An 18,321-nucleotide genomic window follows, 5' to 3' on the forward strand; every position below is an offset into this window, starting at 1 on the left:
TGGCGCAGGATAGGACAGGTTTTAGAGCTGTTGTGCATAGGGTCGCTATGAGTCGGAAACGACTCGATGGCACATAACAACAACAACAATGTTTTTTTTAAGTTTCATGAGTGTCTCATTTGCAAGTCTGATGAGCCTATACTTTGTTCACATACACAAACCTACCCCGATCCCCAGAGAACTGCTGTGTGCTCAGTATTAAACTATTGTAGATGACCCATAATTATTTTACTTCTTAAAGCAAAAGACTATGTAGACTCTTAAACATTAAGTATAAATTTTAAAGTGATAAAATGTTGAATTCTCTAGAGAACTCAAAAGAAGTCCCTGGTTTGCTCCCGGGTTTCAGCACCAAAAAAAAAAAAAGAGCATGAGAAAATAAAGTATCATATCTTAAAGTGTGTATGATATAACACTACTGGATATCCTGGGGTTGAAAAATAACAATAAGAAATTACAAAGAAAACTGAGTGTTAAAAACACCAAGAATCTGCAACTACATAAGTAATTACAATGTCTTATGCCACTGAAGACTACATTAAACATTTATGTATGTTTATATAATCTGTGAAAAACTAAGAGAGCAAAGTCATTTAAATCACTGGCAAAATAGGTGAGATGAACTTACAACGAAGTTTCTTGGGATCCTTGTGGTCCTTTTCTTTATCATGCTTTTCAATTCCTGGTGAATCTGGGATTTCTTCTTCAAGCATTTCCTCTGTTTCTAAAGCCTGCAGGTCAAATATTCCACAAATCTGTATTATTTTAGCTGTAATAGCACAATTCTCAGAGTGGTCGGTAATTGGTTTTTCCAATGCTTATAGGAAAGCAAATTAATACATATTATGCATTATTTAGATATCTGATGAAACTTTTAAATTATTCTTTTTTCCCACACAGCACACAATTTCAGTCAACAAAATATGGCTGATAAATCCTACTATAATGGAGCTGCACTGATGAGTCTATTTTTGTCTCATTTTGATTAACTGCCCACGTATGACCCCAAAATAAGTTAAAAAGGTTAAGCAACAATCTATAGAACATAATGATAGAAACTAATGACAATACCTTCTGTGGCAGGAGCTTAAGATGAAGTTAACCAGTTTACCTACTCAATGGTACATACATTTTGCATATCAACAATACTTTTAAATTACATTGCGCTAATAGTTAAGCATTACTCAGAGACTCACAGGTGATGAATATTGAAAGAAATTAAATTCTAGAGCTCCTCCACAGTCTAACCAAGGTAACTTCTACAGGTTAAATATGGAGTTCTAAAAGCTAAAAAATCTGTTTTTGCCTTCACTGAACTATTTACTCCACCAGGATTTTGTATGTTTTTACAGTGTAAGAAAGGGCTCTGGTTTCTCCTTGGATATGTAACCATGCCAGGACCACTGAGTGAAAAGCCCATTCCTCCTCAGGGTTGAGCAGTGTTAGATTTGGCACACAGTCTGTATGTGTGTGGGGGTCAGTTTCTAGAATCTTTATTCTGCTACACAGATCTAGCGTATATCTTTGCATGGGTACCACGCTGTCAATTTAATCACTATTGCTTTACAAAATCTTGATAGAGCCAAATATTTCCACTTAAGTCTTGGACATTCTTAGCCCTTTTTGTTCCCATATGAATTGTAGAATAAACCATCACATTCTACTGAAGAGTCTAATGGGATTAGATTCTGATTGAGAGTTAAAAAACTTAAAATCTATAAATTTATAACTCATCTGGAGGAAAACAGCATTTCCATATTATTAACCCATGAACATGATCTATTATCCTCTCCCTTAGGTCTTCCACAACGTCTTTCAACAAAATGTTATCATGTTCTCCGAGAAGCTTTGCAGATCCACAGCCTTCTGAAAACACAGTGAAGGGTCAGCTATGGGTTGGTTCTGATTCACCGGCAATAAATTCAAAGGGGTTTGGTTTTGTTTCAGGTTTTTCTCAGACACTTCAGGGAAAGGGTTGAAAATCTAGAAAAAGGTTGCTAGGAAGAAGTGCTAATTAAGACTATACCTTTAGTCAATTAAAAATTTTGTCTAGTGTATGTTTCCATCTCATTCAATACCTGAACAAACACTACATGTTCAGCACCATTTCACTATTCCTATTTATTTTTTTTTAAGATCACTGTGTAATGTCTAATTAGTAAATTAACTTATTCACCAGCCCCAGAAATTTACTCAAGTGACCATTTGAAAAAATATATACAAAAGAGTGCCTTCACAGTTTGGCATTTCCTCAAAGAGATGAACACAGAAACTCCATATGACCCAGTTATTACACTGCCAGGAACATACTTCAAGGAAATTAGAACTGAGAAACAAGTGGAGATTTGTACACCAATGTTCATAGGAGCATTATTTGCCATTGCAAGAACATGGAAACAGCCCAAACATTCAAGCACAACTGAGCAGACTGAGAAATTGTGGTACATTCACATAAGTGGAATACTACATAACTTGGGAGAGATCAGAGAGCATTATGCTGAGTGAACTCAGTCTCATAATAACAACTACTGCACAGAACATAAAAACAGAAGAGTAACTAGTAAGCTATGTTTGAGATCCAAAGTGGGAAGGGGTGGGAGCAGAGGGGTGAGGATGGGTAGGGGTGAAATCACAGGGCTGCACACTTTGTTGGGTGGAGTGAGGCAGTGAAAGAAAAGGGAAGGATCTGATGGGGACCTGAAAAGGCTGGTTGATGAAGGGTAAGGTCCAATGATGGTTTTATAAAACATAATGCATGGAAATGAATGATGAAATACAATGTGAGTGAAGAATAGTGTAAAACACACTATAAGAAAAAAAGTGAACTGGGTGGGGTAGAGAGGAAAATGTGCAACAATGAATGAATGAAAATGCAACTTTTCTGTAAACTTTTGTTAAAGTCACCAAAAAACAGGAGAAAACTTAAAGTGTCTTCATATATAACTTGTGACTTGTCTCTACCCTGAGTCTTGAACATACCATGGAGGGCCAAGAAAACAAACAGGTCTGCCGTGGAGAGGGTGAAACCAAGTCTCTCCTTGGAGGCTAGAATTTTGAAGCTCCACCTCACTTACTTTGGGCACATGGCCAGGAGAGATTGGTCCTTGGAGAAGGACATCATGCTTGAAAGGGTAGACGGAAAACATAGCAGAGGGAGACCCCAATGAGATGGACAGATACAGTAACTGGGGTAATTGGGCTTGGTGTGTCAGAATTAGTGAGACTGGCGCAGGACAGGGAGGGTTCAGAGCTGCTGTACATAGGGTCACTATGCATCGCAGGCAACTCAACCAATAACGTTCTATGCCAGTTTTGGAAGCAGGCATGGCATCCACTCCTAAACAACTTGCCTCTAGAAACTCTATAAACCTTGATAAATGTGGATAGTTGTAGAGGGGCTTCGGGCCTTTTGTTCATTGGGTCACTATGAATCATGCTTGACTCGAAGGCAATCAATCAACAATAACAACAACAACATAGATAACTGCAATCTGAAAAAAAACGCAGTAAGAATCAGAAAGTAAAATTACAAAACCCACTAGTCTGAAGTTAAAATTTTACCAGCATCAAACACATACCTGATTACTGATGGCACTACTAAGAACTTTAAACCAATCATTAATAACAGTGTCATTATCCGACTGAATTAGCAGTTCTGTTCCTTGGCGGGTTTTCAGCTTTAGAGAAAAGGATGGGGTAGGAGAGAAAAGATCAGTTACTGCTTTTAACAAAGTAAATACCTTTAGCTTAAATCTTATAGAACCACCAGTAGAAGATTGGATGTCATATTAACAGAGGAAAAAAGTTATGGTATATACAGCTTTATTAGAATGTCTCTTAACAAGTGAATTATGAAGTTGTATCTCACAATAAATACTCTTCAAAAATCTAATAATGTTAACAAACTTCATCACACAAATCCCACAAAATCTGTTTAAATCTACCATAACCATTTAAAAATAAGTATCAAAGTCATGCAATTTAAATCAGAACTGAAATGAATTTATTTGTAAAAACCCAAAATTTCTGACATAGACCTGTCAACTTTCAGGTTTCTTTTCCCCCTCTTCTTTACTTAAAAAATATAGAAGAAGAATATTTAAGGGTTATGCCTATTTAAGAAGTAAATATAGTAGCTTGTTCCAAAAAAAGGACAATAAATATCACATACCTTCTAGGCAGAAACAGTATTAAAACAAGCATATCATAAAGTAAAAATATTACATTTCCCAAATTTACTTGACAATGGAACCATCTTTTTCCATTCTGCAAACACCTATAGGAATTTTAAGACTAGTGTCTTCCAAAGTACAACTGGTCTCTATATGCCTGGAGCATCAGGAATAGAAAAATATGGAATGTCTAGCTAACTGCTTTGCCATGGAACCAGAAGTACTACATGGTGCCTGGCTACCACTGCTGAGTATTTTGATTAAAGATTCTACAGAAGAATCCTGAGCAAAAGGGGAAAATATACTACAGAATTTCAAATTTTCATGGACACAACACTTTCTGGAGCCAAGGTAGGGAGATGAGCTACTGAAACTATTGTCCTTGCAAAATCTCTTAAATTTAAACCAAGATTATCCCTGGCTAAACTCAAATACTATTTTAGCCAGTAAAAAAATTTATGCCTTGAACATTATGCTCTTTTAAGGTCTTGTTACGGAAGGATCACAATGACATAGAAACTTGAAAGATTAGGCAGGAATCTTAGGGAGCAGGGAAACTATGTTAATGGGGAGGAGCAATTCAGAAGAGGGAGTTTCAAGTGGTTGTACAATTCGTATCAATGTAATCAATGTTACTATATCATACACGTCAAAGTTAATGAATAGGTTTATGATTTACCGTGCATATTCAGAACAAAAAGTTCTAAAAAAGAAAACTGCAAGGTCTTCATGCATTTCTTTCTGTATAGCAAGAATAAGCCAATCAATCTATGTTGAATGTTCACAGAACATAAGAGAATCTGCCAAAGACTGTGACTTAATGACAAGGATAAACACAGTTTCTGCTTTTAAAAAACAAGATGCCATAGGATATTAAGTGTTGGACCACTAAATATTAACAGTTTGAGTGAACCAACTGCGTTGTGAAAAAAATAAGTTAGTGTTCTTCATAAAGAAGCCTAGTGAAGGGTCACCATGAAGGAGTGGCCTACAAATGATGACAACCAAAGAAGACTAAAACAAATGTTAATGTAAAAGCATAAACTCAGAAAAATGTCTTGACATGGGTCTTAGAAGGTAACACTTGAGAAGCAGAGATGGGCATGGCTCATGAAAGAACAGAGAAACGCAAGTAAAAATCCAGTGGAATCTGGTTTGTTTGAAAAATGGCAATTACTCTAATCTGCCTCAATAAGAGGACTGAGACATGAGGCCAGAAAGGTTAAGTGCTTGTATGGGGAAGAGTATTTGCAAAAACAGCAGCAATGATTTCTCCCATTTCTGCATGCACAGCTCCCTGCAATGTGACTCTTGTTTCTCTCTGTTAGTAGGATTTGAGTACTCCATCACACAGAATACTAACTAGCCTGGACTTATGACTGGGATAATACAAAAGAATACAGGGAAACTCAGGAAGGGATGTGGGACTTTCAAATCAAGGCCTCAAGAAATCTTCTAGCCTCTCATATTCTTGAAACTCTCACACAGTCAAGAAGCCTAAGAGAACATCCTTAAATGTGAGATTTCATGGAGAAAGGGACCTTTATCAACAGGTGGCATCTACGTAAGACATGGGAATGAAGCCATCTTTGATGACATAGTGCAATCAAACCACCAGAACACTGATGAAACTTCATGAAAGACCCCAGGTAAAAGCAGCAGGAGACTCAGCTAACTCAGCACAGACAAACAGGAAAAAAATACAATCACAGTTTTGTTATGCTGCTATGTTTTAAGGTGGTCTGTGATGGAGCAATAAATGACAGTGGGTCACATGTAAATGTGAAGGGATTTAAATGACAAAATGAAAAGTTTTAGTGATTGTGGGGGGAGGCGGAGTTCAATATGTATGTTTTTAATAGACTTGATAGAGGAGAGGAACCATGCTTTTTTTGTTGCTGCTGGGTAAAATAATTTGTGGAACAAAGACTTCTAATATACAGACTGAGTTCTAATAATTTTTGGAAATGAATCTCAACTTTTTATACCATGCTTTTAAAGAAATATTTAAATTATAAACTTTATAATAATGAAATAATGTCAGTAATGAAAGGCAATTTTCAAATAACTAAAAACAAGAATACCCATTTATATAGTGAAAAAAAATATGAGTTACACTTAGGAAGAAAAGTACTACCTCAAAAACATTCTTTTTGCTGGATTTATCCTTGGGTGCCATCTCGATGGTTGCTCCCCTGAGGTCCACGGTGAACTCTGGTTTGGACTGATTACTTCCAAACTTCATTTTAGGAAAAAAGGAACAATTTCTATGTGAGATTCATAGACATATGCACATTCAAAAAACAGTTAGTACTAATTTCATATTAATAGCAAGCTGAAAATTAGCTCTAATTCTTCCCATTCAATATTACAACTCCTGCTTTACAATTGAAGAATGTTTAAAGAATGTGAATATACACATAGTTGAACCTCCACTATAATAATACAAAAGAGCAGCAAAAATACACAAACTAACTTTTCACCTATTAGAATGGGGGAAAAGTAAAAAATAATGAAAAACCAATATTGATGAATAGATACTCTCACAAAATGTGAGGTGAGTGGCACTGTACTTATAAATTTATAAATGCATGTATCTTTTGACTCAGTAGTTCTACTGCTTGGAATTTATCTTAGACCATATATACCTATGTGAAAATGGTCCATTCAAAAAGGCAAGGTAATATTCTTATACATATATGAATCATACCAGGCAAATTACCAAGCGACTTTTCTAAATAATAAACATTTCTAAACCTGACTCGATGTTTTCAAGTTATTTTCTTATAAGCTAACAACAGTACCATGTGAAAAAAAAACCTGTACATTCAAGATCTTTTAGTCTTTGTTAGAAAGAATATTAAAAAAAAGTCTGATGTTATAAATGCCTCAGCAATTTAAAAAGAAACTCTAAAGAATTAGAAGACAGTTGCCATGGGTGGTTTAAAATGAAAAGCACTTAGCTAGTTGTTACATTTTGTTAACTAAAGTAGAAAATTCAGCAGACAGCAGAAAATTTAGGCTAAATCTACACTTACTCTGCATCATTAACTTCAATTTCTGTTTAAGTCAGTTGACTAAGATGAAGTTCCTATGTTATTGAAAGTTTTGAGATGACCAAAGGTTGACAAATTGCAATGTTAAGGCCATAAAGACTTGTTAACGGAAATTTCATTTGCTAAAATATTTCTCGTATAAAGTATTCCTCAAATTAGGTTCCTCATAAAAAATGGATCTTATTCACCAACTTGTGATATCTCGGTCACGATCTGTAATGTCAATGAACACTCTTCACACTAAGTGTTTAGACTTCACTTGTTGGCCCTGTGCCCTTTTACATCATTGTTTCAGCAGGCAGTGTAGATTTAAAGAATATACTTATTACAACAAAACAGAACAAAACTTGGGAATCATATGGCATTTATTAGTAGGAGCAAAACAAAATTAAGGACATCATATATATTTATTAGTAGATTCATAGTTAAAAAATCACAATAAAAAAATTAACTGCATCTTACAAAGTCTTTATTTTTTTTTTCAAAGTACTTTTAGTCATTCAGAGGACACATGATTACTATTTCGTTAACCATAAGGCTTTAAGGGATATTGTTAACTTCCTTAGTAGAAATGGTGCATCTCCAAAGTTTTTAAAACTTGATGGTACTTATTAACTAAATGATGAAAGTTAATTTATTGTTATTGCACACTCTGCAAATAGTTACCTGTAAGTTAAGATACAAGAAAGATAAAGCAGCCAAACATAAAAGCGATGACATGATAATGCTGGAAAAATCCAACCTGGCTGGCAAATGTTTTGCTTACTATTATTTTCCAAAACTTGTTTACTACTATTAATTCTTTTCTAAAATGCATTCACACTTTTCTATATTGAAATCCCCCTCAATGTATTCATGGCAAATAAAACCGAATTACTAAGGCAGGGCATGCAACAAGGACACATACAGTGACAGGTGAAACAGGATCAGATTTTACATATGCAACAGCAGGCCGGCGACTGACAGAATTTTTCCAAGAAGAAAGCAGCGAAAGCAAGAACTCAGAAACTGAGCCCTTTTGGCAGAATGACTTGATGGAAAAAGGGAAGAAAACGATGTCATAACAGTGCATGATAGCAAAATGACAGACAAGAAAAAACATAATGGAACCCGATAGGACAAAACAATTCTACAAGCAGACATACAACATGGCAAAGCTCAACTTCCCAATACTTTTGCAAAGTTCTGTAATTTATCTTAAAACACTTCGGTTTTTCTGTTACATAAGTTCATATATTTTACTTTTAAGATGAATGCTTTATATAACCGAAAACTCGAGCTCAGTTCCTTTCTCAGAAATCCCAAGTTTCCCTCTTGTGATCTGTGGGCAGTGTCTCTGATCTCCCTTGTAAGTCTTCTCTTCTTGCCTGCTTTCCTTTCCTCCAGGACAATGGTTCTGAATCAAAGGAAATTTTGTTTCCTACGGAACATCTACCAATGCCTGGTAACATTTTCAGCTGTTACACAGGAGGGACTAGGGTATTTATTGGTATTGCTAGGGCAATGCCCCACATAAAAGAATTAACTTACCCCTGAACATGATGTACTTGGATATTTAAAATCTTGTACAAACAAATTTTCAAATAACAGCTGATATTTGTGGGGTGATTTTTAAAATATTCAAGGAATGCTGATGATATATAAGAAAGAACATGTATCAAAGTGAAGTAGTTCATGTTTTGGTGTCCCAACTACAATAATAACTTTGATGAAAGGTAGCATGTTATTTACCCTATAAAATTATATGTCCTATAATAAACATCTTTTATAAACCAACAAGCTTAAGACAACCTCCAGAATATAACAGGCTTTTAACAGATAAAACATCTTGAGAAGAAAGCAAGCACAACCTTCTAATAGTGATACAACAATGCAGTAGTAAGTACCTGGGTGATATCTATTCTAAAAAGAGAAGGAAAGGTTCACTAAATTTTGGGATGGTATAGCATCTGTGCAAAATTTGTAGAGTTGCATACAACTGTACATGCTCCGTTACAAAGTTTTAACTATACATGCTCAGCAAAAAAAAAGAAAATATACAAAGACTTATTTTAAAAATTCAAATGATTTTCTTCAACATTCTTGTTCATGAGGATGCCTTATAACTACGCAACTTCGATCTGATATTTCTTCAAGTAGATTTCCGTTTATTTTCATGAACTAAATGTAACTAATCATCGAAGAAACATCCTTCTCCTACAATATGATTTCTCCAACATTTCAAAAATAAAAAAGAGAGCTACAGACTGGAGTCTAACACAGCATGTTTTTAAAGGACATTCAGAGGCAATTTTAACCAGAGGTGATTTTTGCCTTTGTGGTTTATATTGCTAGCCATATCTTCCAGTGAAATTTAACTCCATTACATAAATAATAAACTTGACCTATAATAGGTGCAGTTTGGTATCAAAATAGAGAAACAAAACTAGAATACTTTCAAATTATTTTTTTACAAGTCTAACCACTGATGTAATGGAGCATCCTGCATCTGATACTGAATTCTGGTAGTTGCAAATAGCAATAAAAGGCTTTAGAAGGCTATAAATAGGACAGGAGGAGATGGCTCATCTTCCTCCTGAGGAGTTTCTAGTGGGATTAAACAGCCAAGAGGCACCACTATTCACCCACCACTTGAGGTAGCTCAATCTTGAGTAATGTATTGTTTTATGTCTCATTTTTCTCATCTTTAAAAGGGGTGAGGAGAGACAAATACCAGTTATCCTCGAGTTGTTCCTTATTATATAAAATGTTGACTACTTCTACATTAAAGTTGCAGCTGCTCTGACACATATTATACATTTAAAAGCATTAATTAAGATGTATACCAAATGATAATTTTTAAGATTGATATTATAGATAACGGTATATTACCATTTATATTGTAAACTGTGTATTTCCAATTACAGATAATTGTTATTACAGATAACTGAGGAGTAATAACAGTAAATAGTGAACACAAAAATGTTTTAAGTAGTTTTCTTCTAATACCTGGCTGATATATGCACACTAGTATTGTAAAGGTCAGATAAAATTGAAGCTGGGGCTTCAATTGTTTTCTCATTAAATGTTTGAAATAACAAAGTAAAAATACAATAAAGTTTTCGTATTCTAACAATGAATCAAGCAGTATATGTAATCTATACTGCCTAGGTATTTACTGTAATTTTCAGTTTAATAAATAAAACAGATTTGTTGATTTTAATCACACAACTAAGTAGATTTCAAATTAGTTTGCTGCTGCTGCTTCTGAATTAAAATGCATACTTAACAAAAACGCCAATTCTTTTTACTTATTTATCACATGTTCAGTTCAAAGAACTATGGAAATTACTTTTGAAATTGATGGACAATCACGTTCTAACAGTTTAAATTTGTAAAGCCACCAAAAAGAATACATACCCAACTTGTGCTGCTTCCTTGAGTTTTAGTAAAAAGTAAAGAGGAGCCCTGCAATACCGCCCATGAAGACCACCAGTTCTTTCTGGAATTATAAAGATAGCTTAGTTAAGGCCCCACTAACCAGTCTTAACACCAAGGTTTTACATTAGAAACTACTTGGCTATTATCAATGTTATACACAATTTACAGTCATTAACTAGTATTCTAATTGGTTCTGTTGCAGATACAATACTAAAGAATCAGAGATTCCTGACAATGAAGTTTCCTAAACAAATGGAATTCTAGAGATAAACTTTCAGATTAGGAACAACATAAATATGTTCACCAGAGATTAATCCAGCACATTAGGGATCAGGGACACTAGTTTATCTTGAGTAACACAAACTGGACACTATTTTGGCAAGAACTATTATTCATGATTAGAAATTAGACAAACAAGTCATCTAATTCTGTAAAGGCATGGGTTGTCCTCTATTTCTTATTTTCTTGCCACTCCTATCAGAGATGCATTAAAGTCAGTAGATACAATGCACATTGTTAAGTATACAATAAATTACATGTTGATTCACCACTGAGGTTGCATTAAGATTTTTGGTTATCATTTCCTAAAATATAAAAGACACACACACACACACACAAATGAATATAATGCTCTGTATGTAAATTCTCATCCAAACAAACTAGGCATAAAAACATAGAAAGGTCCCATTTCAACTTCAATCCATACTCTAGAAGTAATCAATGAAATCTTTCACTTACCTGCTCTTCATGCAGGCAATTCACACAGTATTATCTGTGTTTCTATCTAGATACTATACTCAGATTCCATTCAATTTTTCCCATTTCTATATTGGAAAGTTTTGCCTAAATGTTGCACTGTCATCAGTTATAAATGACATAAAGGAAGGAACACTGTTTTGTTTTTTATATCTAAATCAGGCCTACAGTGTCTTCAAGTCAATTCTGACTCATAATGAACCTAAAGGCAGAGAAGAACTGCCCCTTAGGAAAAAGGAACAAACTGTCAAGTCTTAACTCCTGACTGATTTCTTTTAAAATTTTTTATTGTTATTACTATTATTAATTTCAATGAACATCTACAGAGATTTTGTAATTCCATTGATTCATTGTTGCACTTTTCTCCCTGCCCACCCCTCCCCCACCCCCACTTCGCTCCTCTCCTTGAAAAGCAAAAGACAAACTCCTTCATTGGTACACAATCCCCCTCCACCCCCCCACAGATCCCCACTCCCACCCCAAGTATACTTCACTCTGCAGCCCTCATTCTGGACTCTTATAATAATCATAATGCCCTAAAATATATTAATTTTAAACTATTCTCTCCATCAGCTTCAATGCAGTAAACATAATTTATCCAGTTTTTCTCAGTCCTATCCCCACCCCAATGTCAGCCTCATTCTACAACAGTGGCACCAACTCCTGACTGATTTGAACCTCTGACATTTCACATTTCAAAGAACAGTCAATCTTCCCTGGTTAACAACTAAATTTTATTATTGTACCACTCCTAGCATAAGCCTGTTGTTTTTGGTAGGTGTCACTGAGCTGAATAAGACTCATAAGAGACCCTATGAACATGAGAGCTTAATCCTGTTCCACCCTCAATCTCTGACACACTCAAACCCATTACTGCAGTCACTGTGTCAATCCACTGGGTACGAGGTTCCTCCTCTCTGTTGGTGTCCCTCCAGTTGTCCTCCAAGGAATATCCTCTTTTAGCAACAAATACCAAAATATGAGACAAAGCTTCACCAACCTTGCCTCCAGGGGGCACTCTGGCTGTACATTCTCCAACATATGTCTGCTTATTCTTTTGACAGTCCATGGGATACTCAGTACTCTTCACCATCACACTTTAAAGGCATCAATAATTCTTCTGCCATCCTTAGTCACTGTCTAGCTCTCAGTAGTGCAGCAAGTGACTGAAAAGACCATAGTCTGAACCAGGCACACCTTATTCCTCGGACATCACTGCTCCTAAATAATTTGGAGAGGTCCCTGATGGTGGACTTTTCCAGTACAATATGTTTCCTGATCTCCTGAATTCTGGTACCAAGTGCATAGACTGTAGATCCAAGTAAGATGAAGTTATTGACAGTTTCAATCTTTTCCCCATCTATAATGATGCTAACGGTTCAGGGATGGCTGTTTTTGTTTTCTTGGAGATATAATCCATATTGGGTATCTGTGTTCTTGCTTGCTTATCATTGTTCTAATTAGCTCAGCACTTGGCTTTCAGCTTGCTGTACTGAGGTGTAGCCTTTGGACTGGTAGTGCAACTTCCTACTAACTATACTGCCAGAAGGATCTCATAGAGAGATTTAAATGCATAAGGAAAATGAACATCAAAGCGATCTACTACACGAATTTATTATGGCTTACTTTTTAACTATAGGGCCTGTTTTCTCTGTACAATAGCTCTGAACCCTGCCCTAGTCCACTCACTGTCTTTGAGACACTTACTCTCATTACCCCAGTCACTGAGTCAATCCATCTATCTCATCCAGGGTCTGTCTTCCTCTCCAGCACTGTCCCTCCACTCTCCCAGGCATGATGTCCCTCTACAAGGAATGAACCCTACCGGCAACAGGCACAAAGTATGTGAGAAGGAGTTTCAAGATCCTTGCCTCCAGTTTCACCCTCACCTTCCCCAGGACAGATCTGTTTTGTCTCTTGGCAGCCTATGGTATATTCAATACTCTTTTCCAGCATCACAACTCAAAAACATTGATTATTCTTCTATCATCCTTAGTCATGATCCAGCTTTCTGATGCACAGCAAGTAACTGTAAAGACTACGGCTTAGGTCAAATGCACCTTAGTCTCTAGGTTGACATCACTGCTCTTAAATATTCTGGAGAGGTCTCTGACAGTAGGTTTCTCGTAATGTAATGAATCTTTTGATTTCCTGACTGCTGGTGTCAAGAGTGTTGATTGTAAAACCAATCAAAGAGAAATTGTTAACAATCTCAATCTCTTCATCTTATGATGATGTTGCCAATTGGCCCAGTGGTGAGAATCTTTTTCTTGATATTGAGCTTTAATTCATATTGAAGACTGTAGTCTCTAATGCTCTGCAGCAACACCTCAGGTTCTCCTCAGTTTTGGCAAGCACAACTGCAGTTTCATCTGCATAAATCAGGTTGTTGACAAGTCTTCCTCTCATTCTGATGCCACATTCCTCCTCATTGAGCCCAGCATCCCAAATGATCTGTTCTGCATATAGATTGAAAAGGTATGGAGATAGTATAGTATGCCTCCCTAAAGTACATCCTTCCTGATTTAGAACCATGAAGTGTTTCCTTGTTCTGTTGTGATGACTGCCTCATCATTCATGTATAGGTTTTGCATAATAAGCACACTCAAGTGATCTGGGATTCTCATTCTTCTCAAGGTTAGCAACAATTTGTTGTGATCCACAAAGTCCAATGCCTTTGCAGAGTTAATAAAACACAGACAGACATTCCTCTGGTACTCTCTGCTTTCAGCTAAGATTCGTTGAACATTGGCTATAATGTTCCTAGTGCCAGCAATTCTCTGTTGATGTGCTGTTCCCGTTCTTTTTGGATTATCTTCAGCAGGATCTTGCTTGTGTGTGATACAGTTTGATAATTTCTACACTCTTATCTTTGGAACGGGAATAAATAAAATTAGACATACCTTATTTTAATAATTTCTATGGTTACTTGAACAATGGATTAGTAATAAATGTTGTAGTTAGGTGTTATTGAGTATACTATGACTTATGGTAACCCTATGGAAAAAGGATGTAGACCCTGCTCTATCTTGTGCCATCTCCATCCTCTCTGCTTTACTTGCACCCAATGTTACATACAGTACTGCTGATCCATCTCATTGAGGGCCTTCCTCTCCTTTGCTGACCCCCCACTTTTTTTACCATGATGTCCATTTCCAAAGACTGGTCCCTCCTAACAACACATCCAAAGTTTGTGAAACTAAATTTTCCCATGTTCCTGTTGGCAGTCCATGGGATATTTAGGACTTCTCTCAAAACTACTTCACTTACAGACATTGGATTCATCTTCTGTCTTCTTTACTCATAGTAAGTAAATTAAAAGACCATGGCTTGGATCAGGTGCATCCTTAGTCTTTAAAATAACATCTTTTCCCTTTAGCACATTGGAAAGGTCTCTGACTACAGACTTTCCCAATTCAACACATCTTCCTGGCTGCTAGTACCAAGGTTGTTCATTAGAGGTCAAAATTGGACTTTCAGTTATTTTCTTATTAATGAAAATTTATCTTCAAGAAAATATCATTTATTTGTATTTATACACTAGCAATAGTGATAAAGGGGAAACTCTGGTGGTATAGACCATAGGAAGTCATGCCATAATCCAAACGTCACACATCCATGATGGATAGACTCTACCAGTGGCCTCATGGGAGAAAAATTCGCTATATTATCTCACCAATTACAGCCCTAAAAACCAAACGGGAAGTTAGCTTTAAGTAGAATCCAACGCAAAGGCAGTTTGTTTTCTGAAATAAAGCTTATTATGATTAAGTTTCCATTTTTCCTTTTATTCCCATTAGTTTTTGTTACTTTCCAAGGAAGAAAGATGGACACTCTATTCAATATTTTGAGCCTTTGTATTTCAATATATAGTGGTTATGAGTTGAAATCTATTTGAGGGAAATGAGTTGTGTGAGCTGGTTTTAGTTCAGTTAGTAACAATACTTCATTTGTGAATGGGAACAAATATGGATCTGTTCCAATCAGTCTGCCAGGTAACTGTTGTCCAAATTTCCTAGCAAAGACTGGTGCATATCCAGTGCGTCTATTATTTGTACAACGTTGGTACTAACAGTCAGAAAGACATACTGAATTGGGAAAGGCTATGGTCAGAGTCTTCTCCAACGTGCTGAAGGGCAAAGATGTAATATTGAAAACTAAGATGTGACAGATTCAAGCCAAGGTGTTCTCATGTACTTACTATGCTAGTAGTGAGAGAGAGAGTTGAACAGTGAGTAAAGATGACAGTAGAAAAGCTAACAAGTATAAAATTAAAAAAAAAAATGACAGAAGAATCAATGTCTTTTAAGTTGTAGTGTATTATTTGAAATATGTCAACTAGTATTCCATCAATTCCTAGGGCCTTCTTTTTGCCACTGCCTTCAGTTAATCTTCTTCCTTCATTACCATTGATCCCTGTTTATATGATACTTCCTAAAATTTTTCAGTGTCTACCAATTACTTTTGGCAGAGTGTTTCTGTTTATTTCTTTCATCTTCTTTTGATGCTTCCTGGATTATTAAGGATCTTGCCCCGTCTCTCAGTATTGCAACTTCAGACTTGAATTTGTTTTGCTTTTCAGATCCATCAATTTTAGAAATATCAAGCACAGAAATATCCCTTTCTTTTCTCCAGTTCCAACTCTTTGCATATTCTGTTCTAATACTTTCCTTTGTCTTCCTGAGCTGCCCTAAGGTGTCCTAGGCCAACAGAGCTCCCTATCTGTTACAAGATCATACATAACAGTAGTTATTCTAATACTGAACCTTCTTTGTTTTCTTGAAATGAATTCCATTAAGTCAGACGTTTTAAAATAGATATTTGGGTTGATAATTTTTATTAAGATTTTTTTCTAAGTAATTAGCTGTGATATCAGTCAAAATTGAAATCTTTGTTGCTTAAGTTTTAAAATGTTCTCAGCAGGATGGAATTGACTTGACAGCACACACGAACAGCCAATACTATTTTGGCTACTCGATTTTGCTGTTTTTTTTCTTGACATCTCTTACAGATTATTTGGTAATACATGTTCTCCTTAAAAAGTCATACATCATGTTCAAATTTCTTTTCAGAGAACCCAAACCCGCTGTCCGTGAGTCAGAACTACTCCTAGCAGCCTTCCACCTGGTTTCCAAGGCTCTAAATCTTTTCAGGAAGAGACTGCCATGTTAAGTCCCATGGAGCAGCCAGTAGACTCAAACCACTAATCTTCTAGTTAGCAGCCCAACAGGGTATATACACCCTTGCCGACAGAGCTCCTTATTTACTTTACTGCATTTATATTCCTTTATTGTTATAGATTCCTTAATTACTCTTTATTATAGACTTGAGACCTTTTTTTTTAATTGTGGTAAAATACATAACAAAATTTGCCACTGTAGCCATTTCAAAGTGTACAATTCAGTGGTATTTATTTATAATTCTGTGCAGAACTTTAAAAATTATTATCCTAGATAGAAATTCTATAACCATTAACTCACTTCCCCTCCTGCAAGTCCCTAGTAGCCTTTAATTTACTTTATGTCTTTAGAATTGTCCTACTCTAGAAGTGGTTATTGTTGTGTACCACTAAGTTGTATACCACAGAGTCAGACCAACAGGAGACCCTTTGGCAGGTATTCAGAGGCAGTTAATCTCATGGGAGGAGACTGCCCATCTTTCTCCCAAGGAGTGGAAGGATGGTGGAGTTGAACCATGTGCCTTTGGGATTACAGTGCAGCTTCTTGCCACCAGTGTTCCTCCATTCTAGAACTGGAGTCATACAATTTTTTTTTTCTTGGTATATCTGTTTTTGCTCCCCCCCACTCCCGCCCCCAGTTAGAACAGAATCATCTGTGGTGAAATGTATACCAGAACTTCTCTTCTACATTTGAATTTATGTACTTGTGTTTATGCCACATTTTTTGCTTATCTTTTTATCTGCTGACAATCGAGTTGCTCAACATTTGCCTGTTGGGAATACTACTTCTAAGTATGTGAGTAACTGTTTTCAATTTTTTTTATATATACCTAGATATATTTGCTAGGTCATAGGGTAATTCTTTGTTTAAAGTTTTGAGGAATCACCTAGATGTTTTCCACAGTAACTGTCCCATTTTATATTTCCATCAACAATGGACAATGGTCCCAATTGTTCTACAGGTGGCCAACACTAGAAATGTTTTCCATTATAGTAGTTATGAAGTGGTGGGGGTTTTTATTCATATTTTCTTTAGGACAGTGAGTATATTTTCCTGTGCTTTTATGATCACTTGCATATTTCTTTTAGAGAAAGTACAAAATGGTAAGTGCAATACTGTCATATAAAAAAAATCTGAAACATTATAAATAGGTAATGGGTTAAATAAACTGTAACAATATCCAACCATGAACAAGATAGCTCTCGTAGAGGGCCCTGGAAGCCTAGCATGTAGGGAGTAGCTAACTCAAAGGTGGTGCCTCTCTGGTGGTTTGTATGCACTCACAATTCTGTGTGAGATGGGTAATTCCCTCCTATGCAATTTACTGCCTCTAAAAGAAAATGCACTGGATGGTGAGTCATAAATTGGTTCCAATTTGATGACAATGAGTCAGGTTGAGATGAAGCAGTGAAAAAATAATATGGGAGCTCTGGAGGCTGAGTGGTAAGGAGTTGTGCTGACATAGTTCAAATCCATTAGCTGCTCCACAGGAAAAAACAGACAATCTCATCCTCTGCAATTTACTATCTTTGAAAATCTGATGGAGGGTCAATTCTGACTCAATGATACACATCAACAACATATAAAATGAAATGAAGCCATCTGTCCAAGATGAACTGTCAAAACACTATATTTACAATCATATGTTGTTGTTGTTGTTATGTGCCATCGAGTCGTTTCTGACTCATAGCGACCCTATGCACAACAGCTCTAAACCCTGCCCTATCCTGCGCCAAC

General features: G+C 36.1%; 1 protein-coding gene across 5 annotated transcripts in view; it reads right to left on the reverse strand.

Annotated features, from left to right (window-relative positions):
* The window catches only part of ARHGAP12 (Rho GTPase activating protein 12), a 144,231-nt gene that overhangs the window by 10,221 nt on the left and 115,689 nt on the right, over positions 1-18,321 (reverse strand). For all 5 annotated transcript variants that reach the window (XM_006894581.1, XM_006894580.1, XM_006894579.1 and 2 more), the window contains 4 exons: positions 10,628-10,709; positions 6,310-6,411; positions 3,579-3,677; positions 629-731 (listed from right to left, as the gene is read on the reverse strand). In XM_006894581.1, the coding sequence (XP_006894643.1) occupies positions 629-731; positions 3,579-3,677; positions 6,310-6,411; positions 10,628-10,709 (386 nt within the window). The remainder of the gene's footprint in view (positions 1-628; positions 732-3,578; positions 3,678-6,309; positions 6,412-10,627; positions 10,710-18,321) is intronic.

Source organism: Elephantulus edwardii, unplaced genomic scaffold, assembly GCF_000299155.1.
Source record: "Elephantulus edwardii isolate Elephantulus edwardi_28Jun2011 unplaced genomic scaffold, EleEdw1.0 scaffold00146, whole genome shotgun sequence".
In the NCBI taxonomy this organism is placed as follows: domain Eukaryota; kingdom Metazoa; phylum Chordata; class Mammalia; order Macroscelidea; family Macroscelididae; genus Elephantulus; species Elephantulus edwardii.